Genomic DNA, 27,165 nt, shown 5'->3' on the forward strand with positions numbered 1-27,165 from the left:
AAAATTTAAAATCATACCAGATTCACAAAGGCCAAACGCTCCTGACTTGGGACAAGCACACAAATGCGGCGGAGTTAAATGTGTTTTGTGAGATCTCAACCCTCCTTTTATACATTGTACCTCTAGCCAATGCAGAAAAACACACAGCAATCAGCACAGTAAAATTCAGTTCAAAAGAAGTCGGTGTCCGATGTCAGAGTAAGTAACAAATGAAACTAAAAAAAATGACAATGATACATAAAATAACACAGGACTACTATCAGTTATACCTGTTATGAAAGTGATTTGACTTACTTTCACTTTTACAATGATATCTTTAGAAAACCACATAATTCATTTAAGTTGATGACACTAAATCTTCATCATAAACTATGACCAAAACATTTATCCTAAATAAACAGAGACGGGCGGATGAACGGACGTAAAAACTTTTAAATATAATTACCATCTATATCGTCGAAGGGGCATAACAAAACCAAAGTCGTGAATTGAGCAACATGTCGGTCTTGTATCAATCAACATAAACAAAATCTTGAGATTTGCAGACATGAAGTATAATGCATAAGTGCAAATAGTAGTTTTAAATTTGTTACAAGAAAACAGGTAAAATCATATTATCAAAGTTTACATAAGTTCGATAGTGTCCTCGCTCTATTGCCAAGTCTGTTTCTACGGGGCGCCGAACGGGACTCTTGTGGTTTTGTACTCGAAACTCATTTTTTTACGGACAAAAGTGAGTTTTGTTCAACAAAAACGAGTTCAGTTTAACAAAATTTGTAGTATTCTACAAATGTAAATTTTGTCATATAAAATTATCTTTCAGTGGACAACAGTTACTTTTGTCATGACAAAATTCATTTTTGTATCACAGACTTGATTTTTGTTACCTAATTTGAAAATCGGGCGACAAAAGTCAATTCTGTATGCAAATTAGTTTAGTTTGGATTCTGTGAACTAATTTGATTACCTTAGCTGTATTTGGCAAAACTTTTAGGAATTTTTGGTCCTCAAATCTCTTCAACTTCGTACTATAACATTTTTTATTCGAGCGTCACTGATGAGTCTTTTGTAGACGAAACGCGTGTCTGGCGTAAATATTAAATTTTATTCCTGGTATCTATGATGAGTTTATTTGCATACAAAATCGACTTTTGTGAGACAAAATTGACTTTTGTGAGACAAAATTGACTTTTGTGAGACAAAATTGACAAAATTGAATTTTGTCTCACAAAATTGAACTTTGTGTCACAAAATTGAATTTTGTCTCACAAAAACAAATTTTGTCGTCACAAAATTGACTTTTGTGAGACAAAATTTACTTTTGTGAGACAAAATTTACTTTTGTGAGACAAAATTTACTTTTATGAGACAAAATTGAATTTGTCTCACAAAATTGATTTTTGTCTAACAAAAGTCAATTTGTCTCACAAAAGTCAATTTTGTCTCACAAAAGTCAATTTTTTTGACAAAACAGTTTTTGTTTTACGGATTATCATGATATTTTTTTAAAGGACTACGAAGGATACAGTTCACTTTTAACATCGTTTTTTTTTGTGATTGAGTTGAACTATACATGTTTTCATTTGTATCTATCATCAAACATATCAGAATTGATTAAATAAACAGAAAAATCTCTTTATAGCTATCAAATAGTGTGAAATTAAAATTATTGTATACTTTTAGTTTAAGGGTGGTTTGCTTGCTTTGTTTGAATAAACAATTGTAATTAACATTTATACAGACAAAGCAAGCAAGCGGATTCTAGCCAACCAAACCTTTTAACTACATGCATTATGAAGTTAGCTCTAACGGATGCATATTAATTTTTAAATAACATTTACAAAACGATTGTGTGAGTGGAAACGTTTTCCTTTTGCAAAAAAAAACCCAAAACAATCGCCTTACATTTGACGCTTGGATGACGACAATCACTGAACAACAACCTCCTGTCATAAAACTATTTCATATTTTTAAAAAGTAAACAAACGCAGTGTTTCCCCATTATCCTTTATTTTATTATAGCCATACTCGCATACGACAGTGAAAATGAACTTAATGGGCACCGAGTACCCAAAGTGCACCTATTTAGCAAAAAGAGCAGCGGAAATCTTACAAGATTTCCTAGAGACTAAACAATTTGTATTTTTATGATTTGATACTATGCACGTCTTTCGACATAGGTAAACAATTTAAGATATAAACAAAACGTTGACAGTACTTATCAACAGATACAGTGTTTAATGAAAAATCAAAATGTACGGAAAGGTCGTCATGCGACGTCATAAAACGTTATATTTTTAAAATTAACAAATACAATATATTACAAGTATCCATTTCTTAAAAAATGAAGAGTAAGCATGAACTAATATCTAATTGTTCAAAATATTCGAAGAAATTAAACAAAAGTTCTGTTATTAGACTTTTGACGATACGAATTTAAGCATGGATGCAATTTGGGTACTGCTCATTACAGAATCGTTGATGGTTTGGAGGTCAGTTCAGACCAATTTTTCTATAATTCCATATGGATTCAAAATTATATTGGTGATACCATATAGTAAATAATGCTACATCTACAAAATAAGCACATGATAAAAACTTTTGTTTGAAGCATAAATAAACGTAGGTTAAAAAACTGTCAAAATAGGCTTAATTTTGGTACCCTCACGTTATATACCGGTTATTTATACATATCCGTTTTCACATATTTTAATGGAGAAAAAAATGATAAGTATTGAAATTGTTTTATAAAAAATATAACAAATGCATTCAAAATGTAAAAAAAAAATTATTAAAATAAATGGTACCTTGAAGATCTTCGACTTTCTGGCGAGCCTCTAGATACCTCTCTGCTTGATCTGTTGACAATGGCGTTGTTTTCAAAGTTTTCATGGCCTGTTGGTGTCCATATATTGGATTTTTATTGAGTTGCTTGTCTAGTCGTACACACATGTTTGTGAAATCCGTAAAAAAATCATCAAATTCGCCTTCGTCCGTAATGGCCCTTGTTTTGTGACAAAATCTATTTCTTGCAATCCTCATTCTCTCAACGTCATCGCCTATGTTTGTTTCATTCTCTGACGGATATTTTCCCCAACCATTGGTAGGCTTCGGGACAAACTTAACTGCTTTGAAATGCTTGAAAATCTTATAGATTATGCTTAGATCTAAATTTTCGAAAGTCCCTTTCCTTAACGCATTTACCATATTTAACTCTGTCCTGTTTAGAGGTTTGAAAAATGTAGGGTCATTCATCACTAGTTCGTATACTTCGTGTGGTGTTTTCCCGTGCATACTGATCAAATCCTGCATTATTCTTGAAAAGACATCTGCTATGGCCATATAACATCTGGCACATCTTAAATTATCTTGGGTTGCCATTTCTGAAAATCTGTATCGTTCTTCAAATCGTCTTATAGTGAATCCATTATCATATACATTTCAGTACTATTTACCGAGTTGTTCATTCCTTCAATTAAAAAAAAAAATGCTTCAATTATATTCGGATGAAATTAATCCTCTTTTAAAAGAATCCTTTAATTTGTCTCAAAACTTACACTCTACAGGAATTTATTCTTAGTTTTCATATGGTAAACATAAAGTAGAAGAAACTGGTATGGATTTGGACACTTTGAAGACATATTACTCACAAAAGATAACTAAAAATATAAGAGAACAAATAAAATTAAAAGCATTTTTGTGAAAAGCTAGTAAATGATAAATTATCAGATATAAAGGATAACAGCAAACACTATTTATAAACATGTAAAAATATATAATACAGAAGAAAAATTGTTAACTTGTTCAAAATTTGAATTTAGAAAACTGATAACGAAATTTAGATTAAGGGACCAAAATTTATTAATAGAATAAGGAAGATACCTTAAATATCCAAGAGAAGAAAGATTAACAAAAACTGCAAACAAATTGAAGACGAAATTCATTTCTTTTTATATTGTAACAGAAACCATAATAATAGAAAAGTTTATTTTGATTTTTTGATAAATGAGAATGTGCACTTTATAGATTTGAATGACATAGATAGAATAACATGTATACTTAACCCAATATCACACATTCAGGTAAATAAGCTAGGATCCTTTTTAAAACAATCTATTGAACTGAGGACAGGGGACTCTTGAAATATTTACTTTCATTGTGTATGTTAATGATCTTGTTGTTATTTTATTTTTATTTTGGTTATGGTGTGTCACATACTATAAATATGTTGTTTTATGGCAATACAGATTTGAATTTAATTGAATTGAATTTAATAAATAGAATATTTTAATAGGGAAATAATAACAGCATGTAAAGGAAATATGAGTGCAAATCTGACGTAAAATGAAAGTAAATTGAAGCCCCCTGCCTTGATTTTTGTCAATTCTGATAGGACAAAGACAACATTTTTTAATCGAAGCGCTCTAGGTAAGGACGAGTATTTGCAGTTCCCGTGACTAATAACACTATCAATACAAACGTAAAAGACGAAGACAATTAATTAGTGGCATGCTTAAACGATTTTCAATAAAATACTAAGACAAATTTGAATGAAGTTGAATGATTATGCAAATGACATTTTGTATGTATTCATTTTATGGTATTCCAAGTCTATTATAAATGTAAAGTAAAGGCTGTTCAAGTGTTACGAAGTATTTTATTTATGGATTATTTCATAGGAAATTTCCTCACAGAAAACACTGTTTAACATCCAAAAATACCTGTGTTAACGCTTGTTCTTTAGGTAAGAAATATCTTACAAAGTTAAAAAAAAAAAAAAGGTTGGATGATTATCGATTAAAAGTTAATTGTGTCAAACCACACAATCATATTATCAATCTATATATATATATGTATGTTTTCTGTTTAGTATTAAAGTTATATTAAGATCCATTTGTTACATCTTGTGATAAATTTTATTTGGCAATCGTCAATGGCAGCAAGCAGGGTTAAAGAAAATCAGTTGTTCGACCTGTTAGTCAAATGCGTTTTGTTTGAATATACTTTTTTGACTTTTTTGGTCTTTTGGAAAATGTTGGTTGTGCTGTATTTAGACCCTTCTACAACGAAATTTGTTTTACATGCACAAGTATAAAAATTGCGGTTTTTATCCAACGCAATCATAGGTTTGAACATAGTTTTCAATTTAGACTTGTTTATATTTTTTAGTTTGGGCTTGTATCATATTTTCCCTCCGGTTTATATGATCCGTTCATCCTATTGACACTTAAAATTCAAGGGTCTATCTAAAAATGAGGGTACATTATATATGGCCTTTCAAATACCGCTTCGATCCCTAACATCACTGAAGAGACATTTATTGTCGAAATCCGGATCTGGTGTACAAAAAATATTGACTCCTTGCGTTTGTGGCATAACATCTTAGCCACTAGTTAATTGTTTTCTGTTTAGTATTAAAGTTATATTAAGATCCATTTTTGTTACATCTTGTGATCCATTTTATTTGGCAATCGCCAATGGCAGTCAGCAGGGTTAAAGAACATCAGTTGTTAGACCTGTTAGTCAAATGCGTTTTGTTTAAATATACTTTTTCACTTTTTTGGTCTTTTGGAAAATGTTGTTTGTGCTGTATTTAGACCCTTCCACAACGAAATTTGTTTTACATGAACAAGTATAAAAATTGCGGTTTTTATCCAACGCAATCATAGGTTTGAACGTGGTTTTCAATTTAGACTTGTTTATATTTTTTCGTTTGGGCTCTTATCAGATTTTCCCTCCAGTTTATATGATCCGTTCATCCTATTGACTCTTAAAATTCAAGGGTCTATCTAAAAATGAGGGTACATTATATATGGCCTTCCAAATACCGTTTCGATCCCTAACATCACTGAAGAGACATTTATTGTCGAAATCCGGATCTGGTGTACAAAAAAATATTGACTCCTTATGTTTGTGGCATAACATCGTGGCTACTATTTAATTGTTTTCTGTTTAGTATTACAGTTATATTAAGATCCATTTTGTTACATCTTGTGATCAATTTTATTTGGCAATCGCCAATGGCAGTCAACAGGGTAAAAGAACATCAGTTGTTCGACCTGTTAGTCAAATGCGTTTTGTTTAAATATACTTTTTTCACTTTTTTGGTCTTTTGGAAAATGTTGTTTGTGCTGTATTTAGACCCTTCTACAACGAAATTTGTTTTACATGCACCCGTATAAGAAATGCGGTTTTTATCAAACTCAATCATAGGTTTGAACGTAGTTTTCAATTTAGACTTGTTTATATTTTTTCGTTTGGGCTTGTATCATATATTCCCTCCGGTTTATATGATCCGTTCATCCTATTGACTCTTAAAATTCAAGGGTCTATCTAATAATGTGGGTACATTATATATGGCCTTCCAAATACCGTTTCGATCCCTAACATCACTGAAGAGACATTTATTGTCGAAATCCGGATCTGGTGTACAAAAAAATATTGACTCCTTATGTTTGTGGCATAACATCTTAGCCACTAGTTAATTGTTTTCTGTTTAGTATTAAAGTTATATTAAGATCCATTTTGTTACATCTTGTGATCAATTTTTGTTGGCAATCGCCAATGGCAGTCAACAGGGTTAAAGAACATCAGTTGTTCGACCTGTTAGTCAAATGCGTTTTGTTTAAATATACATTTTCACTTTTTTGGACTTTTGGAAAATGTTGTTTATGCTGTATTTAGACCCTTCTACAACGAAATTTGTTTTACATGCACAAGTATAAAAATTGCGGTTTTTATCCAACGCAATCATAGTTTTGAACGTAGTTTTCAATTTAGACTTGTATATATATATATATATATATATATATATAACTCGTCTAAACATCAACCCAACAATGTTAGATCTGTAAATATATATATATATATATATGAGTCTGAAAGATTGTGTAACAATACCGATAAATAGATGGAAAACAAAACACAAAAAAGTGTTGAATATCATTGCACAAAGATGGAAAAACTGAACAGATGATATAAATTATACAATAATTGCAAATATTTCGGCTCAACAAATGGCCTTCTTCGGTGACAAAAGTTTTAACAATAATAAGATATAATGTATAAGGTGTAAACATAGATCACTAATAATACAGGTAAAATTTGGTCGATTGATTTTAATCCAAAATCCTGAATATAATAATATAAACACTAGACTGTAAATTTAATTATTTCTTTCTATTGATTCCATCTTTAATAGTTATCCCATAAGGACGCGGTGTGTCAGTGTAAGATCATCCCGATGGCCGGAGGCCAGAGGGTGATCTTACACTGACACACCAAGTCCGAATGGGATAACTATTTTACATCCCAGCTGTTTTAGATTAGACCGAAAACCATTTACAATTCATAAAATCTAGTTTAGAACGCCACACAACCATCATAATATACTTTATATATTACTATATGATGTATACCCTTTATGAACCCCTAACACGATGAGTAGATATCAAACAATGTCAACTCGCCCCACTGGCCAATCGGCTCACACTATATCGCCACTTAATGAAAAAATCGCCCCACTCTTGTAACCGACTCGCCCAACTTTAAAAAAGTGTAAATTCAAATTGAACAATCAGTCTGACAACTCAATTATTTAACGAAAAGGGTTTAAACTCTACTAAGTAAAGGTCTGCCAACTCGCCCCAGTTATAAAAAGATCTTACTTCCTTTAAGTATGTTAAATTTCTGATCGTTCGTATCCAGTCGTCCTGGTGAAGTGGTATGTGCCGTGGCTTGATATGCTAAAGGTCTTGAGTTCGAATCCCAGCATATACACTGGATTTTTTCTACGTAAATTTTGATAGATAGTCTTCTCCGTATAATTAATTATAAGTTTTATACTAGATTTGACATTCCCGCCAAAATGTTACAGAACAAAGGAAAGCATGCATAACAAAGAAACTTAAACTGGGGTGATCTGGTTGGGGTGATCCAGTTCAGATCACCCCTGTTAGAACAAAGGAGCTGGGATGTAAGGATGGAGGACACCCAGTGTTTTTATCCAAAACCTCTCCCGATTTTCTCTTTGCCTATTTTGCCATGTACAATCCTGTTCGATCATATATATATATATATACAACTAGTCTAAACATCAACCCAACAATGTTAGATCTGTAAATTTGCTTTCGCAAATTTTTTGTTCTTCCCTCGCGGGAGACGTTTGGTTGATGTTTAGACGAGTTGTATATACATTATGTACACAGCCATGTATCACCATCATTGCTGGTGATCCGATGGATACATCTGTTGTAGAGTTGTCACTGACTCAGACGTACTCAGAGGTAACATTACAAAATATCTTATAGTTGTTTTCGGTTGCCTTACTGTGAAATGTTGATGTACTTCTGGAGAATGTCGTTCGTGTGAAGAAAAACGCTGCAAATGCTGCCTACAGATGCAGCATTCATCAACATTTCACAGTAAGGCAACCGCAAACAACTATAAGATATTTTGCAATGTTACCTGCAAAAGTATGAATGTTATTTACATACTAGAATGTTCGGTGTGTGGCCTCCAATATGTTGGTGAGTCAAAGCAGCCTTTCCACAAACGCCTCAATGGCCATAGGAGTGATATCTCTAAGAAGCCACTTCTCCCAGTTTCTCAGCACTTCAGACAGTCGGGTCACAAACCTGATGACTTTAACCGCATAAAAATTCTAGTGATTGAACAGAATATTCACTGGAGTGATGCCCAGCGACAGGTTCGGGAAAGCTTTTGGATAAAGGAACTTAATGTACATCATCCAAACGGCATCAATAAGAAATACTAACAGTTTTGTTTTTCACTCATTTTTATTGTTAATATACACAGTCACGTATATTGAATTATAGTGTTTTGTTTATATTATGATATTCAGGATTTTGGATTAAAATCAATCGACCAAAACTTACCTGTATTATTACTGATCTATTTTTACACCTTATACATTATGTATCAGTATAGTTAAAACTTGTGACACTTGAAGAAGGCCATTTGTTGAGCCGAAATATTTGTCAACACGATTTAATAACAACATTTTCGTATTATAACATCTTATATCAGTACCGTTGTGCAAATCTTTAGACTGATATAATTTTTTCCTTATCTGCATAGTATCGCCTATTCTAGACGATCCGGTACATAGTAAATTTGCTGGTTGGTCTTTTTTATAGACTTATATATATATATATATATATATATACAACTCGTCTAATATATATATGTAGGACTCGGAGGTGCGATGGTGACGCTGAAGTGCGATAGTTTCACTGAAGTGCGATGGTCTACACCGAAGTGCGATGGTCCGTACGCTGACGTGCGATGTCTGTTTGACGCATAATCGCTAGTTTAACCTCCTGTCTACAGACGCTCACTTATCATTATAAGTAGATTTTTTAATAATTTTTTTAAAATTTAAATTCATTATTGTTTATGGCTGTCCATACTAAACGAGATCGTACTCTTCGACTTCCTACAATGTACATGTAGACATAATTCTAGATTATCATTGTATCTAGACCTATACGTTGTATCTCTCATGAGTGCCTCGTTTATAACATTTTAATAAAGAGAGTTCGTCTGCAGACCCAAATGTATTGAGAGAATGTCACGCACCATCGTACGTTAAACAGAACCTTTTGTAGATTCCCCCTATCCACAAAAAAATCCTCCCCGTTTCGCATAGTATTAAAAGTTTACAAGACCATTATCATGTCAGTAACTGCTAGTAGTCCTTTTTTATTTAGTTTTTCATTGTCATTTTGACTGTATAATTAGTTACTTTTGTTACCTATTCTAATATCGGACTATAACTTCTCTTAAACTTACTTAAACTGTGCGTATTGATGTCTTTTCGTTTAATCGGGATGACGGGGTTGATTTCTTACTAATCATGTTTAAACCCACCGCAATTATGCGCCTGTCCAAAGGCAGGAACATCTTGCCTTTGTTGATACTGATTCTACAACTCAAGATCATCTAAAACATATAATGACGTTTAACACAGATGAGGCTTCACAGGATGGATTGCTTTCTAAGAGGGAAGGACAGTATCGGGTCTATTGGAACCACCCTTGTTAGAGGACCACATAAATTTTCTAGAAATGAGTGCAGTGCTACTGTCATTGAGATACTTTCAACAGGTGATTCCAAGACAAGAGTTTGATGATAGCAACAAATATTTCAACCGTAGTAGCTTATCTGTAGAGTGGGTCTCATTCCTTCTCTCTTTACCCTCTGTGCAGAGAAATTCTCTTGTTCCGGGACAGTGTCCAGTCGATTTGGTTATTGAGTCATATCCAAAGCAATCATAATATATGTATGACTGGATGCCTTATTTCGATTCTGTGTTCCAATGATAAAAGACTGGGAGTTACATCCAGTTGTTTTCATGCTATCACTCTGAAGTGGGATCACCCCTATTATAAATCTATTTGCAACATATTTGAATGATAAACTGGACACGTACTTTTTACTGATTCCTAGACCAAAAGGCACAGGCAGTGGTTATAATGTTTCTCTCTAAGAAAAGAATGTTCAATTGTTCAAGTACATTTGCCCACCCTCTCGACTTTTCAACAAAATTGTATAAAAATTAAAAGATGATTGGTGTGAGACCATTCGTTTTGCTCAAGCCGGGTTTCGTGATTTTCTTCAATTGCCTAAAGCAAGACCGCATGTGTTTCTGGTAAGACGATATGTTGTCTCAATTCAATGGGAAAAGGCTGAATCTGGCTGAAACTCCATTCTCATACTAGGTTGCTGTCATGTTCAACAGGGAAAAGGAAGGAATCTGTTTTCTAGTAGAACTTATGTCTAAAGAATTCTACAATGTAATAGATGACGAAAAAATTTGGGATACTTTTTTGTGACAGGGCACGGTAAAGAAATTCATTGAAGACACCATGCTTATACTAATTATACCACCAACTTTGTTCACAAGAAGCACCCACAATCAAACCCGTGGGAAGGCATAATCAAGTACAATGTTAAAGAGCACTGAAAACTTGCGACAATTATGGGTAAGGTTATCAGTTTCAGAGATCACCAAACTTATAGTGCTTCGAAAAACAATTATCAGAAGATTACCGTTTCATTTATATGTCTTGTCAACACAAGTTGTTAACTACTAGACTGGAAATACCGTCAGGGACTATTTAACCACCAGCAGTGGCATGTATCCTGCTGCTGTAAACGTAATTCAACATGTATTTTACTCTTTTTGGTAAAATTCCAAGCGATTCTACAATATACCACTATATTACTCTAAAAAGGATTATGTTTTGTTTATGTTAGAGCCAATTAGTTTACATAATACGATAGACGGTACATTATTAGAATCCAAAATTCCCCCAAAGAACATCAATGTATAACTATAAGTACATGTACAGTTACAATATACTAAACATGAATCATAGAATGCCAAAAAATTCGTTGGACATACTTGCATTGCATAATCAAAACGTATTTTACTTGATTGTTTAATTGTTTGAATTATAAATATAAACTGTGGCCATGTATATAAAAGAAAATAACAAAAATACCATACTCCATGGAAAATTCAAAACTGACAGTCTTTAGCAAATGGCAAATTCAAAAACTTACATCCAACGAATGGATAACAACTGTGCCAGTGGTACAAAACAGTGGTGATTACTTTATCTACCGATGTTTTGATTTGAGCACTCTGAAAAGGGTTTGACCAATGCCCCTTTATCGTGATATTACCTGTATAGAGTGATTATCCTTATTAATTTTAAAGCAGATCATGGCAAATGCATATTTTGTCTACTTATCATAGCAATTAATCTGCAGTATTGGGTGCACCAAATGTGCTTAATCTTATATGCACATGTATAGTTTCTGCTTAAGTGATTATAAAAAATACAAAATATTCTTTTTATTTGTTATTGAAATGCACATTTATACCTGAGGTGTTGAAGGCATATAAACGATACAATACAAATATTTATCATATACTTAGCATTAATATGATAGGTTTTGCATATGTGTAATGGGCGGAAGTGCACAAGCCATATCTTCCCACCCGGGCTGATAACCCATATCAAGTGCCTCTCGTGCAAAAAACCGATATCAGTGCCTCTCGTGCAAAAAACCGATATCAGTGCCTCTCGTGCAAGTTACTTCCGGTGTTTCCGGTATCGGTTGTTTACTTTTCCATTGTGACGTCAGATGTTTTTATGACGACGTCAAAATTTACGGGAACTTTTGTGGGGATAGTTTAATACTTGCTAACAAATGCCATTGACAATTATGAATCATTTTATAGTACAACAAACATGGAGTAGTAATGATCGTAAAACTCTTCCAAATTTTCAATGTTTCAAAATGCCTCTATAGGAAATGTTACCATAAATATATAAGGAGTATAATGCTGTTGTTGGACAACTATAGTATATTTGATTCATAATTTTACTTTTCTTTATAAAATGTTTGACTGTTTTAGTTATTGCATTAGTTTATTTGCCTTACATAAAACTATTGTCGGAAGTATATGATAAAGCGATTAATACATGGCCTTTTCCATATCAGCCTGGGTATCATCCCTCGACCCATATCAGCACCTCGACTCCGTCTCGGGCTGATATGGGGGTCTTGGGATGATACCCAGGCTGATATGGAAAAGGCCATGTATTAATCTCTATATACACAATGCAATTACTATAACATATTAAGAGCCATTCTCTGTAAGGACCAAAATTAGTGTTCACACCTATGTCACAGATTTTTACCATTCTTTGTACACATACTACATAACTAATATAATTAACAACTAACACTTTAGAAATTAATTTTGGGCTTTGTTACTATGGAAATGGCGGCCATTTTGATTTTGGGCTTTTTTTTCAATGAAAATTCTAAAAAAATTTCCTAAATATCAATGCTTATTTTCCCTTAATCCTAACTGTAAATGATGCAGACAATTATCACATCTAAAAGCTGTTACCTTTGCCTTTCTAAAAATATATCACACATTTGGCTGACAATTGTGTACATATGCTTATTTTCTATTGGAAAAGGGGGTAATTCTGACATCTAAATGAAAACCAAATTTCACCAAAATTCATTGAAGCTTTGACAAAATTTCCGAGATAGTTTATAGAGAATATTGCCAAAATCATAAAGATAAACCCCCCATTTAGAATTTAAAAAAAAAATCAGGGATGTGTTTTTTGATTTAAGAAAAAAAATGTGGATTGAAAACTGAAAAAAATCAACTAATGTGTCTATGCATTATCTCCCCTTATGGTTCTTCTTCATTGAAAACATAAAGGAACAACAGGAAGTACAAGGGTTAATGCCCAAAATAAAGTGCAGACGAAATGCAGACACTGATAAAACCATCATATTGTTGGTAAAAATAAGATATATCAAGGAAGATACTATGTAGTGCAGTTTCTCTCCAAAGTTTGTGGGTTGTGATGAACTCATCAAGCTCTTGCCAAACACTGAAACAGTGAAACACAGGCAGTGCATACCAAATATTTGCTATTTTGTCTGAGAATGGTCTAAAACCACTAGTAGCTCTAGATCTTCACATCAATATTGTATTTTTACCAGCCGTTTCAATTAAATAAAAAAAACAACAACAATTCAAATTGTGCACGTCGCATGTTATGCCAACAAAAAGTTTTCATCTAGATATTGACCACATCAAGGATTCTGGACTCAAGTCGGTACCTTACAGAACTAGCCTTAAACTAGCAAGTAGCGGACCAAAGGAAAAGGATTTTATTCATCTTATTAACTAGACAGAATGTGAATAACTTGACATGACCTCCCCCTTTTTCCCCTTTTATAGTTTTGATTATTTTATGTAATATTTAAATTTTCATTATTATCATTCATTATTGATTATTTGTTAAAACATCCTCAATTACTAAGACAATGCAAATGTAAGACATAATAGTGTCCTATGAAAAAGTGTCCACATGGACACTTTTTCATTGAAATTTGGTATTTAATAATGTCCATTGCCATGGAATGGTGTCCCTCAAAAGGACAAATTTTTACTGCTAACAATATGAAATAGTGTCCACTCACAGGACAAATTTTCATAGTAGTTGCTATTAAATTGTGTCCTCTAAGGGAAGTAATACAAAGGTCATTACAAAGTTTTATTATACTTAAATTTTAATTAAAATATTAAGGATTGGTGAGAAATTGATCAATATACAAATGTAATTTGTATATTGATCAATATACAATTTAACTATTGTCAGTTTATTGTCTTAATTTTGTACAGTGGCGGATCCAGGGGGTGGTCCCACGGCGCACCGGACCACCCCCATGACGAACCTCAATTTTTTTTTAAAGTGTCTATTTTTTCAATAACTAGCTAATTAACAAATTAACACTTAAGATTAATCCTTTCATCGCACTAATTGGTTATGGATTACCTAGATACCTGGAGGTGTCACAATGATAGAATACGGATCAATGCGTTTCACCAGTATACATGTAAAATTAAATTGTCAAAACACAATGCGTTTGAGGTTTTTTTATCCCGCTATTGAAGCATCTTTAACCCAAATGAAGTCGTCGCGCAACAATTGATGAAATTAAACATTTTGTAGACTTTTACCATACTGATTTGACGAGTCCATCTACAATGCTGTCCGAACTGCGTTTGTGGCAACAGACTTGCGAGTCAATGCTTTCAAAACCAGAAACTGTAGCCGGTGCTCTAGCAGTATGTTGCAAAACAGACTTTCCAAATATTTCTGTTATCTTAAAAATCATAGCTACCATGGGACGACGAGTTGCGATTGTGAGCGATCCAACAGCGAGTTATCACTTTTAAAAACCTACCTGAGAACAACTATGGGACAATCGCGCTTAAACGGACTTGCGTTGATGCATGTGCACTGCAGTTTGGAACTAAACATAAAACAAATTATAGATAACTTTGCAAGGAAATACCCGCGACGCATGATGTTGAATGATCTGATAAACGACTCTTTGTTAAATAAGTAAATTATGAACAATTTTACGTTGAACTGTTTTTTACCGATTCGAAACATTTTAGCTCAACTTTTTTACAGCTTGCCTAATTCAGATGACAATTGTGCTATTTTATATTGCAAGATATCGTATAGAGTCTTAAATAAAAATCAGTTTTACATGTCTTAAAATTCCTTTATCTTTATCCTTTATCTAGGAATATGTGCATTGCATGGTGTTGTCCAAATTCATGATCTTCCATAATGTCGAAGGTATTTTTTAACCTTTTTCATACAATTCAATATCCATTTGGGACCACCCCCAAATTTTTTTCTGGATCCGCCACTGTTGTATGCCATAACCATTTAATGTAAATGTGTTTGTGCGAATAAAATATTGTCTATTGTCTATTGTCTATTGTCTATTGTAAACAAATAAATAATGGATGGAAGGAAGGAAGTGAATATAGAGAAATTTAAGTTCTAAGAAATTCCAAACAAATGGTTATGACAATGAAAGAATAACAATAAGAAGGGAGTGTAAAATCAAATATGAAGAATTTTGTAATATTTATTATGTCAGATAAGAAGGCAATAGAAAATAAATAATGTCCATTGCCATGAAATATTGTCTCCTAAGTGGACAGCATTTTACAGCAACAGTTATGAAATATGGTCCATCTGCTGAACAAATGTTCGTAGTGAATGTTATTTAATTGTGTCTTCAAAGGAAAATAAAATAGAACAGCATCTAACATGTATATATAATTATATTAAAAAATATAGATATGAAGATTAGGATGGTATGAGTGCCAATGAGACAATTTTTATGTCAAAGTAACAATTAATTCAAGTTCGTAATTAAAGTTACAATGCGTCCAGTAATAACAAGACAATGGAATCATTTAATACTTTAATCATATCAAAAAGTGCCCTGGCGGACACAATGTCCTGTGAAAAAAATGTCCACCTGGACAATATTATGGTAGTGAATAATGTCCATGTGCATGGACACTTTTTCATACCTAAGGACATGTTTTCATAGGAAATTGTGTCCAGGACACATTTAAATAAGTAAATATTGTCAAAATGTGTCCGGTGGACATTTTTTCATGGAGGACATTATTAAATCCTACACAAACATGTCTTTTAATGAAAAAAGGAGCACTTTCTATGTATTAAATAAGTTTCAAAACAGATATTTGATTTACCTCCTTTCATGAGTGTAAGAATTGGGGTCATATAATATTTATGTATTATTTACTTTGTAAACATTTTCTATATTTTTAAAACAAATAATTATTCTGTAAAATTCTAAGGAAAATGATTTTATAATTAAAATTTAGATTTCTGTAATAATTTGATTTCTTTTTAATGTTTGTCCTCCATTCTGTGATTTATAATCTATATTGTATTTAAGAAATAATTTATGGAAGCCATAGATTGTTGGAAATTTACACATGGCCTGGGCCGTGATATTCGAATTTTATCCTGAGCGTTAGCGAGGGATAAAATTAACGAATATCACGGCCCAGGCCATGTGTAAATTTCCAACAATCTATGGCTTCCATGAATTATTTCGATTCTAATAGGACAAATACGGTCATTAAAAAACTAAAGCGAGGGAGGGTATGCTGTGTGTGTGGCTGTTCTTTTTTACTCCCTGTTAGATAAAGCTCAAATATCTTTATAAATATGTAGCTTGCGAAGTTTATTTCTGGAATAACTGCTGGAAAAAATCATTTTAATTCTTTAAATTCTCAAACCCAACATTTGCCATTTTTAATTTACATGTTTTTCTCGTAAGCTTCCGTCAAATCCAAAGTCGACATTTTGTAACTAAGGAGCCGCCATGTTGACTTGCTGAAATGAGTAAATATGCGAAAAATGCAATAGAATAGAAAATAAAACAAAACCTACCTCAAAAATTAGTTTTAATACAATAGCATACGAATTCCGATGGTTCACGTAACAGAAAACATTCAACTTTAGCGGTTTCATTTGTATGACGTCATGTTTTGAAATGACTTAAACGCGCCAAAAAGATTAATAAACTTTCGCGGAATTTTATTTTATTTTTATTTTGTTGATTTCCCCGAGCTCTTGTGCATTACTTCCTTTTATTATGCATACGAATAAGAATAAAAGTTATTTTGTCTTTTTTTAATTGCACTTTTTAAAACAATAAAATCGGCAAAGGGCCTGCAAATAGGTTCCAATACATGTAGATTTACGTGGGAAGTATATTGTAACAGCCATTACTATGTATATCTCTGAGTCTGCGCTAAGTATATTTTATCGAGAATTTTATCACAGTGTTGTTCACAAAGCTAAAGAAGCACGTCATATTAGAATTGCTGTTTAAATTTATATCTTGCTATTTAATTTTTATTACAAGCAAATATTTCAGCTTATTATAGATGCTGTTAGTATTTAGATCCTGTTAGTATTAATTAAAATTTATTTTAAAGGTTAAATCATGAAGAAGAAAAGGGAATCTGCCAACAAATCTAGAAAAGATGGAAACAACAGAAGATGTATGTTATCAGACCACATCAACCCACTTTAGTAATTTTTTTATTCTTCCAAAATTTTTTGGCAAAAAATTTATCCCTGTATTTCCCCAAAACAATCAATTTAAGAAAATTCTATTTATACTATGAACTATAATTAACTTTGTATTTTATGCAATTGCTGAGCAATGCTATCTAACATCAAGACAGATTCAGATTCAATATTTTATTATAGTCTCACTACTTGAAATTCATAAATATACAGTACATACAGAGTATATACACAATATAAGACAGCCAATATACAAATATAAAACACAAATACCAAGACATCTAACATAAGGGATATTTTCCAATTAACAAAGTTCCATAACTCATCAGTTGAAAGGTAAAATTTGTCACAATCAGAAGTGCTGACATCCATTATTCCTAAGGTTGTGTAATCATTGTAATAAATATTCCATTCTCAATTTTATTCATTTAAAGAAATTTTATCAATGCAAACTGTTATTGAAAAGGTGTACAGAAAGCAAATGTTATATCAAAAATAATCATAAAGTTATTGCATAGAATTGAACCCCTAGAAACTATTACTTGCAAAAATGAAATATTTTTTTGCTGTATTATTGCCAATGAATAATATCGCTACTAGAGATCAAAGAACATAGAAGTAAACAGTATAGGTCAGCCATGATCACTCAGAGTCAATATTTTATGTGCCACTAACTGAGTTATATTGTAGTGACAAATGTTCCTCTTTTTTTTTTAACTTTTCAAAACCAGATTTATTTGACATATTCCTCAGAATTAACCAGGGGAAATAGCAATTTAACATGAATTCATCAGAAACCTTTTATTTTTCAGAGTGATGTAACACAGGCAAGAATTTAAATGAATGAAACAGCATCACTTCTATAAGTAGCATCATGGAATTTTTATCACAGGTATTATTTAGACAGACAGATTAAAAAGTGTTTTGCCTTGTAAATCAACAACAACAGTTTCTCAATCAATATTTTAAAATTGTGTTTAAACGTTTTACTCAACCCCCACAAACTAGCTATATATAGGATCTCCCTTTTTTTGGCAAAAGCGGGGGGTGGGAAGGGGGGTTCATTAATCTAATAAAAAACCTTTTGTCCAGTTCCAGTCAACATCATTTGGGAATCTATACATGCTATACTTAATACCAATTTTAATGGTTACAAGTGATTATAACATCAATAGGCCAAAATTAGAGCCAAATTTTTCTTTTAATCAGAAATATCTATGCAATAGGGAGAAACATGACTCAGACACAATACTTTTCTATTACTTTTTTATAAATTGCTTATTGCTTGAACAATTTCAATGCAGTTTTATTCTTGAATTTTGGGGCTTCTTTAATGTGCTGAATCTAAACATGTATTACGTTTTGGGATTTTGGGTACCTTTTTTAAATTGGTCCATTGAGGGTCCCAAATTAAACTTTTAACTTGTTTTAACTTGTTTGATTTTATCAAAAATTGAATTATTGGGGTTCTTTGATATGTCAAATCTAACTGTCTATTTAGATTTTTAATTATCGGTCCCGTTTTCAAATTGATCTACATTAATAAGGTCCCAAGGGTCCAAAATTAAACTTAGTTTCATTTTATCAAAAATTTAATTCTTGAGGTTCATTGATAAGCCCAATTTAACTGTGCATTTCGATTTTTAATTTTGGGTCCCGTTTTCAAATAGGTCTACATTAAGGTCCAAAGGGTCCAAAATTAAACTTAGTTTGATTTTTACAAAAAAATAATGTAAGGGGTTCTTTTACATGCTGAATCTAACCATGTATTGTGATTTTTATACGACCGCAAAATTTTTCAAATTTTTCGTCGTATATTGCTATCACGTTGGCGTCGTCGTCTGCGTCGTCGTCGTCGTCCGAATACTTTTAGTTTTCGCACTCTAACTTTAGTAAAAGTGAATGGAAATCTATGAAATTTTAACACAAGGTTTATGACCACAAAAGGAAGGTTGGTATTGATTTTGGGAGTTTTGGTCCCAACATTTTAGGAATTAGGGGCCAAAAAGGGCCCAAATAAGCATTTTCTTGGTTTTCGCACTATAACTTTAGTTTAAGTAAATAGAAATCTATGAAATTTTGACACAAGGTTTATGACCACAAAAGAACGGTTGGGATTGATTTTGGGAGTTTTGGTTTGAACAGTTTAGGAATTAGGGGCCAAAAAAGGGCCCAAATAAGCATTATTCTTGGTTTTCGCACAATAACTTTAGTTTAAGTAAATAGAAATCAATGAAATTTAAACACAATGTTAATGACTACAAAAGGAAGGTTGGTATTGATTTTGGGAGTTTAGGTCCCAACAGTTTAGGAATTAAGGGCCAAAAAGGGACCCAAATAAGCATTTTTCTTGGTTTTCGCACCATAACGTTAGTATAAGTAAATAGAAATCTATGAAATTTAAACACAAGGTTTATGACCATAAAAGGAAGGTTGGTATTGATTTTGGGAGTTTTAGTCCCAACAGAATAAGGGGCCCAAAGGGTCCAAAATTAAACTTTGTTTGATTTCATCAAAATTGAATAATTGGGGTTCTTTGATATGCCGAATCTAACTGTCATGACTGTATATGTAGATTCTTAACTTTTGGTCCTGTTTTCAAATTGGTCTACATTAAGGTCCAAAGGGTCCAAAATTAAACTTAGTTTGATTTTGACAAAAAATGAATCAGTTAGGTTCTTTGATATGCTGAATCTAAAAATGTACTTAGATTCTTGATTATTGGCCCAGTTTTCAAGTTGGTCCAAATCGGGGTCCAAAATTAAACTTTGTTTGATTTCATCAAAAATTGAGTAAATGGGGTTCTTTGATATACCAAATCTAACTGTGTATGTAGATTCTTCATTTTTGGTCCTGTTTTCAAATTGGTCTACACTAAAGTCCAAAGGGTCCAAAATTAAACTTAGTCTGATTTTAACAAAAATTGAAATCTTGGGGTTCTTTGATATGCTGAATCCAAAAATGTACTTAGATTTTTTATTATGGGCCCAGTTTTCAAGTTGGTCCAAATCAGGATCTAAAATTATTATATTAAGTATTGTGCAATAGCAAGTCTTTTCAATTGCACAGTATTGCGCAATGGCAAGAAATATCTAATTGCACAATATTGTGAAATAGCAATTTTTTTTTTAATTAGAGTTATCTTTCTTTGTCCAGAATAGTAAGCAAGAAATATCTAATTGCAAAATATTGTGCAATAGCAAGATTTTTTTTTAATTGGAGTTATCTTTCTTTGTCCAGAATCAACTTAAATCTTTGTTATATACAATATACAATGTATATTCACTTTTTACTACCAACTGATAAATTAAAATAATCTTTACAATTCAGTGATAACAAGCAGTTTTTTTACATCTTAATATTTTATGATGTATTTAAATGAGTAGTTATTGTTGCAAACTCCATTAGAAATTTTAATTGAGATTAGTTTTGGAATAAGGGAAAGGGGGATGTGATTAAAAAAATTGGGTTCAATTTTTCTCATTTGATATTTCATAAATAAAAAAGAAAATTTCTTCAAACATTTTTTTTGAGAGGATTAATATTCAACAGCATAGTGAATTGCTCTAAGAGAAAACAAAAATTTTAAGTTCATTAGAACACATTCATTCTGTGTCAGAAACCTATGCTGTGTCAACTATTTAATCACAATCCAAATTTAGAGCTGTATCCAGCTTGAATGTTGTGTCCATACTTGCCCCAACCGTTCAGGGTTCAACCTCTGCGGTCGTATAAAGCTACGCCCTGCGGAGCATCTGGTTGGGCCCTGTTATCAAATTTGTCCATATTGAGGTCTAAAGGTTCCAAAACTAAACTTTGTTTGATTTCATCAAACAATTGAATTCCTGGGGTTCTTTGATATGCTCAATCAAACTGTGTATTTAGATTTTAGATTTTGGGTCCCAAATTGGTCTACATTAAGTTCCAAAGGGTCCAAAATCAAACTTAGTTTGATTTTAACAAATATTGAATTGAATATTGGGTTTTTAGTTATGCTGAATCTTAACATGTGTTTAGATTTTTGATAACATGTGTTTAGATTATTGATAACATGTGTTTAGATTTTTGATAACATGTGTTTAGATTTTTGATTATGGGCTTAGTTTTCAAGTTGGTCCACATCAAGTTCCCAAATTTAACTTTGTTTGATTTCAACAAAAATTGAAATCTTGGTGTTCTTTGACATTCTGAATCTATTTAGAGTTTGGATATTGAACCATAATAGCTTAATTGTCAAATGTTTAATCACAATCCAAATATAGAGATGTATCAAGCTTGGTTCTATCTATGCAAATTGGTTAAAACATTTTTATATGCCCAGGACGTATTATGGTATACAAATGTTCTCCGTCTGTCTCGTCTGTCTGTCTGGCAGAAACATGTCGCACTGTAACTTGAGAAAATGTTTTGGTGATGATTCAAAATGTTTATATTTAGAGTTATTGAGTTTTTTGGTATGCAAGTTTTATTTTCCACATGTCGAGCTGTATCTCAGAAAATATTGATGATGGCATAAAACCTACACACAAGACGAAAGGCGTATCATGCACTCATGGCGCAGCAGTTTATTGAGTTCATGTCCGACATGTTGATGACCGATAGACAAACGGACAACGGTATGCCATAATAGTCCTGTAAATGATGTATAAAAAGTGCATCTTTTGAATTTTGTGTAAGCATCAATCATTATGAAAAAATTATCTAAACTAGTAAAAATTGCTTTATACCTCATATTTGATTAAGTTTGTAAAATAAAATACTTTCTTTTTTAACCGGATTTTTGTGACAAAAATGTCGGTTATTGATTTGGGGATGTACGGCGGGCGGGCGGCAATCAAATGTTGTCCGTGCATTAACTCATGAACCGTTCAACCAAAGCTTTTAAAATTTTAATATGTTATTACTGACAACTAACTATACGAAGGTCAAGTTCAATAATGGCGATTTTGACTTTTACCGTTCAGGAGTTATGGTTCTTGAAAGATTGAAAAATGGAGTTGTCCGTGCATTTACGCATGAACTGTTCTACCAAAGCTTCCCAAATTTTAATATGTTGTTACTAATGAAAGAATGGAGGTCAAGTTCAATAATGATGAATTTGACTTTTACCGTTCAGGAGTTATGGTTCTTGAAAGATTGAAAAATGGAGTTTCCAGTCGTGTCCGTGCATTTATGCATGAACTGTTCTACCAAAGCTTCCGAAATTTTAATATGCTGTTACTGATGACAAAATGGAGGTCAAGTTAAATAATGACGATTTTTACTTTTACCGTTCAGGAGTTATGGTTCTTGCAAGATTGAAAAATGGTTTTTCCCGTCGTGTCCGTGCATTTTCTCATGAACCATTCAACCAAAGCTTTTGAAATTTTAATATGTTGTTACTGATGACAAAATAGAGGTCAAGTTCAATAATGACGATTTTGACTTTTACCGTTCAGGAGTTATGGTTCTTGAAAGATCGTAAAATGGCGTTTCCACTCAGGTTGTTGCATTTACTCATGAACCATTCTATCTAAGCTTTTCAAATTTTAATATGTTGATACTGATGACAAAATGGAGGTCAAATTTGATATTGACGATTTTCACTTTCACCATTCATCAGTAATGGTTCTTGTGATATTGCCAGGACACAAATAAATGTTAATAAATCCGGTTTGCTGTCGTTGTGACAGCCTCTTGTTTAGAAATAATCCAACAGTTTCCAGATCATGAATTTCACCATGTTAATGAATTTTTACAAGCAGTTAGGATGAGGTGTTTTTCAGAAGAAGAAAGGAGTTCCTAGAATATGTATTCTAAAAGTTGTAATAGATTACTTGAAAGAATGAAGAAAATTATTACAACTGTTTTTCCACAAAATATAGAAGATGTCCTTCATTCACTAACAATGTAATTGAGTTCTAATAACCATGAACAGAAACCTCAAGTATTACCAAAAGGTTCATTTGGTTCTTTTGTTGATTCATTGGAAAAGGCTGAATCTTAGCGCCACAAACAACATATACTTTCATTCTAGACACAGACCATGTTGTATAATTGAGTTTCTCAAATGATTCCAGACATAACTGAGAATAAATCTTATGTGACATCTAGCTGCAAAATAAAACTGATTTCAAGTTTTCTGTTAATCTCTTTGTTAATGCCAATTATTTTGTCATAGTCGCACCTCAAGTTGCATGTTTTACCTGTAACATCTAGAAATGTATCAAACTGTCATACAAGTGAGTGGTTTAGCTAGCTATAAAACCAGGTTTAATCCTCCATTTCTACATTAGAAAATATATGTACCAACTCAGGATATGACAGCTGTTATTCATTCCTTTGACGAGTTTTAGCTTTTGATTTTGCCATTTGATAAGGGATATCCATTGTGAATTTCACCTTACTTTCATTTTGACCAAATCACTACTTTCACTTTAAACAATATTTTTTTTCACATGTTTTACTTATTTCAATATATATATGCAACTGATAGGACCAATTAGATAGTAAACATTTTAAACAAAACAGTAGCCAGAATACTTAGGACGAAATACCCCTTATGATAATTGGGAACTATATTCAAAGGCCATGGAAAAAGGGATTTAATTGTGGTCTGAAGCCAACTGCAATGTTCTTTGTAATGTGTTTCCATAGCAACTGTTATTGATATTTATTTTAAATAATATTAGTTGTGTATCAAAACAATTCCTAATCAGTATGGTTTTACAGAGTTAAATAAGAAAAACTTTGAAATTGACGAATATAACCACTTACTTTCCTTTAATCTGCACAATGCAATTTCAAGTTTTGCCAAATTTCAGAAAATTTTGAACAATTTTTTTTTTTAACAACAAAAAACACACACCCAATTTTTTTCTTGGTAAAAGAGTGATATATGAAGATTATTTTGGAGGCATAACAATAAAATGTGACGTTGGGGAAAAAAATAAAATCATTTTGAAATTTACTAAAAAATGCCTTTTTCAGCAGTTTGAAAAAATGCAAAATCGGCACTTTTCAGATACAAGTTTTAATGTTTTGAATGGGTTCAAGACAATGTCTGTTTACTTTAATGTGTTATTCCAGACCTTTATTTGTTCAGTATACCTATGATTTAGGCTAAAACAGTGTATTTGTTAAAAATAATGATGTTGAAAAATGATGCATTTTGAGATTTTGCTACTCTGTTACTGGGCTTATATATATGGGACCTGTAACCATGGCAACAAAAACCCCAAAAACAAAAATGAAAGTTATTTTTGTTATCAGGGCATCATATGGGCTTAATATTGAAAAGATATTGAAAATCTGTGACATTGGTGTGAACAGTCCCATGAATTAAAATTTTCTTTGGTTTTTACAGAGAATGACTCTTAAACAACATATGTAGTATAGTAAAGCAGCAATATTATTTATGCAGGTGTTGTGTAAACTCTTCTTAGTGCAAATTACTGCATGATATCAAATGAAGATAAAAGTAATTGTAATATGTCTGTTTCAGACAATTTCAGGAGTTCTGGACATATATTAATAATGCCTTCTTCAAGCTGATTACGTAAAGATTCATCTTCAGCCTCATTACTATTACAATGTTTACATATTCTCTTTTCTCTTTGAATTCTTTTATATCTACCCCTCTCTATTTCGCAGAAATGGTCACTTATTCGCATTTAGCATAAAAAAAATCTTTTCAAAACGATTTTTCAAAAATGTATTTGTCTAATTCATATTTTGTCTTAATTTTACTGCACACGAACATTTTACTTATTTCATTAGTTGATTTTAATTTTTCAAAGAACATATTTTCAAAGCTGTCTTTTAGTTCTTGTTTAGTTTGTTTTTTTAGAATGAACTCTTTTTGATATCCTTTATTCTATTAATGTCTAATTTATTTGTATGGGCTATATTTTCTTCATATGAGAAACATGAAAATGTACCGTTTGTGCTAAGCCGTTTACATAAACAGAAAGCATCAAATAATAAAGGGTTATTTTCATCACTGGACTTTCTTGCTAAGTATTTCAATGATTGTACTTTAATAAAGATATCTATTGTAACAATACAACATACGAATGAACTATAAAACAAATTGAAAAAGGCTTAACTCATCAAATGGATACAAATACAAATACTACACATAGTTTATATAAAAAAGAAAATCTGGTATTATTGCCAATGAGACAACTCTCCACAAGTGACAAAATGACACGAAAATTAACAACTTTAGGTCATCGAACGGCCTTCAACTATTGAGTTCTTTTAAACTTCAGGAGTTTCAGATAATTTCATAATGGCATCTGCAAAAATAAGGCAGTTTATTAACATTTTAAGCAGAGTCACTGGTTTACAGTTTTCATCACGTATTTATGGTAGATCATTTATGTAAACATTTGAACTCAAAATGTTCATAAAAAATGAAATCTGTGATGATCAGGTAAATTCCAATCGTTAATGCCGCACTGAACAGATTTTTATGTATAGGTAAGACCATGAAAATGTATATCCTTTGAAATTTAGAGCTCGGGGTAATCAGTTCCATAGTATTTACCTTTTCATTGACTATCCAATTAGCAAATATTTTCAATTCATTTATCTTGTAATTGGTCTAATGATAGTTGAATTGACTGAGTACTTGTATCAGAGGTGGTTGTAAAACGGAATTCATACACCTAGTTTTAGGTTTAGTAAACTTACTCACTAGTGTCATACATATCATTTTTGTTTTCAATTTGTGACAGAAATTTACCAGATCATAAGTTTATAAATGCTATGAAAGAATTCATGATGAAATGGAACAAGTGACGTAAGAAAATAAAGATAAAGATTATCATCAAATTGCATTTATAATTTGTTCACAATGTTTCATATTACAATTTGTGTTGTGTAAAACTATAACATTATAGGATTTGAAGTTCATCTAGCAATGAAACCAGATTTTATCAACAATTTTCTTCATCAGAAATTGTCTCTATCAAGTCAGGAATATGACAGTTGTTATCCATTCATTTGATGTGTTTGTGCTTTTGATTTTGCCATTTGATTAGATACTTTCTGTACTTAATTTTCATCGGTATTTTTGTAATTTTACTTTGTGCTCTAAAAAATCATTCGTATACGAAAACCGACGATTAACATATGTTTTGAATCTATAATATGCAATTTAAACAGACCCTAGAAAATAACAATTGCACGAGTTCGTTCCTATTGATATCTATATTTTTGTTATAAATTATCGTTAATATGACCATAAGAGGTCTTCGGAAGTTCAACTCGATAGTTAATAAAATGGCGTCAAGACTAAAATACACACCAAACGAAGCTACATATTATCAAACCCATGCCATGTAAATTGTTTATTTTAGACTTTTAATAAAAAAAAATTACATGGTTATAAATAAAAATATTTGAATTTGAGTCAAATCGGTCAACATGAATTTGACAGCTAGTATAAAAAAAAGAAGATGTGGTATGATTGCCAATGAAACAACTGTACACAAGAGACCAAAATGACACAGACATTAACAACTATAGGTCACCGTACGGCTTCAACAATGAACAAAGCCCAAACCGCCTAGTCAGCTATAAAAGGCCCCGATAAGACAATGTAAAACAATTCAAACGAGAAAATTAACGGCCTTATTTATATAAAAAAAAAATGAACGAAAATCAA

General features: G+C 31.9%; 1 protein-coding gene and 1 long non-coding RNA gene across 2 annotated transcripts in view; one reads left to right on the forward strand and one right to left on the reverse strand.

Annotated features, from left to right (window-relative positions):
• LOC139516107 (dual serine/threonine and tyrosine protein kinase-like) overlaps positions 1-27,165 on the reverse strand; it is a 162,217-nt gene that overhangs the window by 124,265 nt on the left and 10,787 nt on the right. Inside the window, exon 2 of the mRNA XM_071305960.1 lies at positions 2,808-3,469. Coding sequence (XP_071162061.1) covers positions 2,808-3,381 — 574 coding nt within the window. The 5' untranslated portion in view covers positions 3,382-3,469. The remainder of the gene's footprint in view (positions 1-2,807; positions 3,470-27,165) is intronic.
• On the forward strand, positions 17,418-23,314 carry LOC139516116 (uncharacterized). Its single transcript, XR_011662912.1, has 3 exons — positions 17,418-17,485; positions 18,326-18,405; positions 23,198-23,314. It is a non-coding gene; the product is annotated as an uncharacterized lncRNA (long non-coding RNA).

This window comes from Mytilus edulis, chromosome 3 (assembly GCF_963676685.1).
Source record: "Mytilus edulis chromosome 3, xbMytEdul2.2, whole genome shotgun sequence".
Taxonomy (NCBI): Eukaryota; Metazoa; Mollusca; class Bivalvia; order Mytilida; family Mytilidae; genus Mytilus; species Mytilus edulis.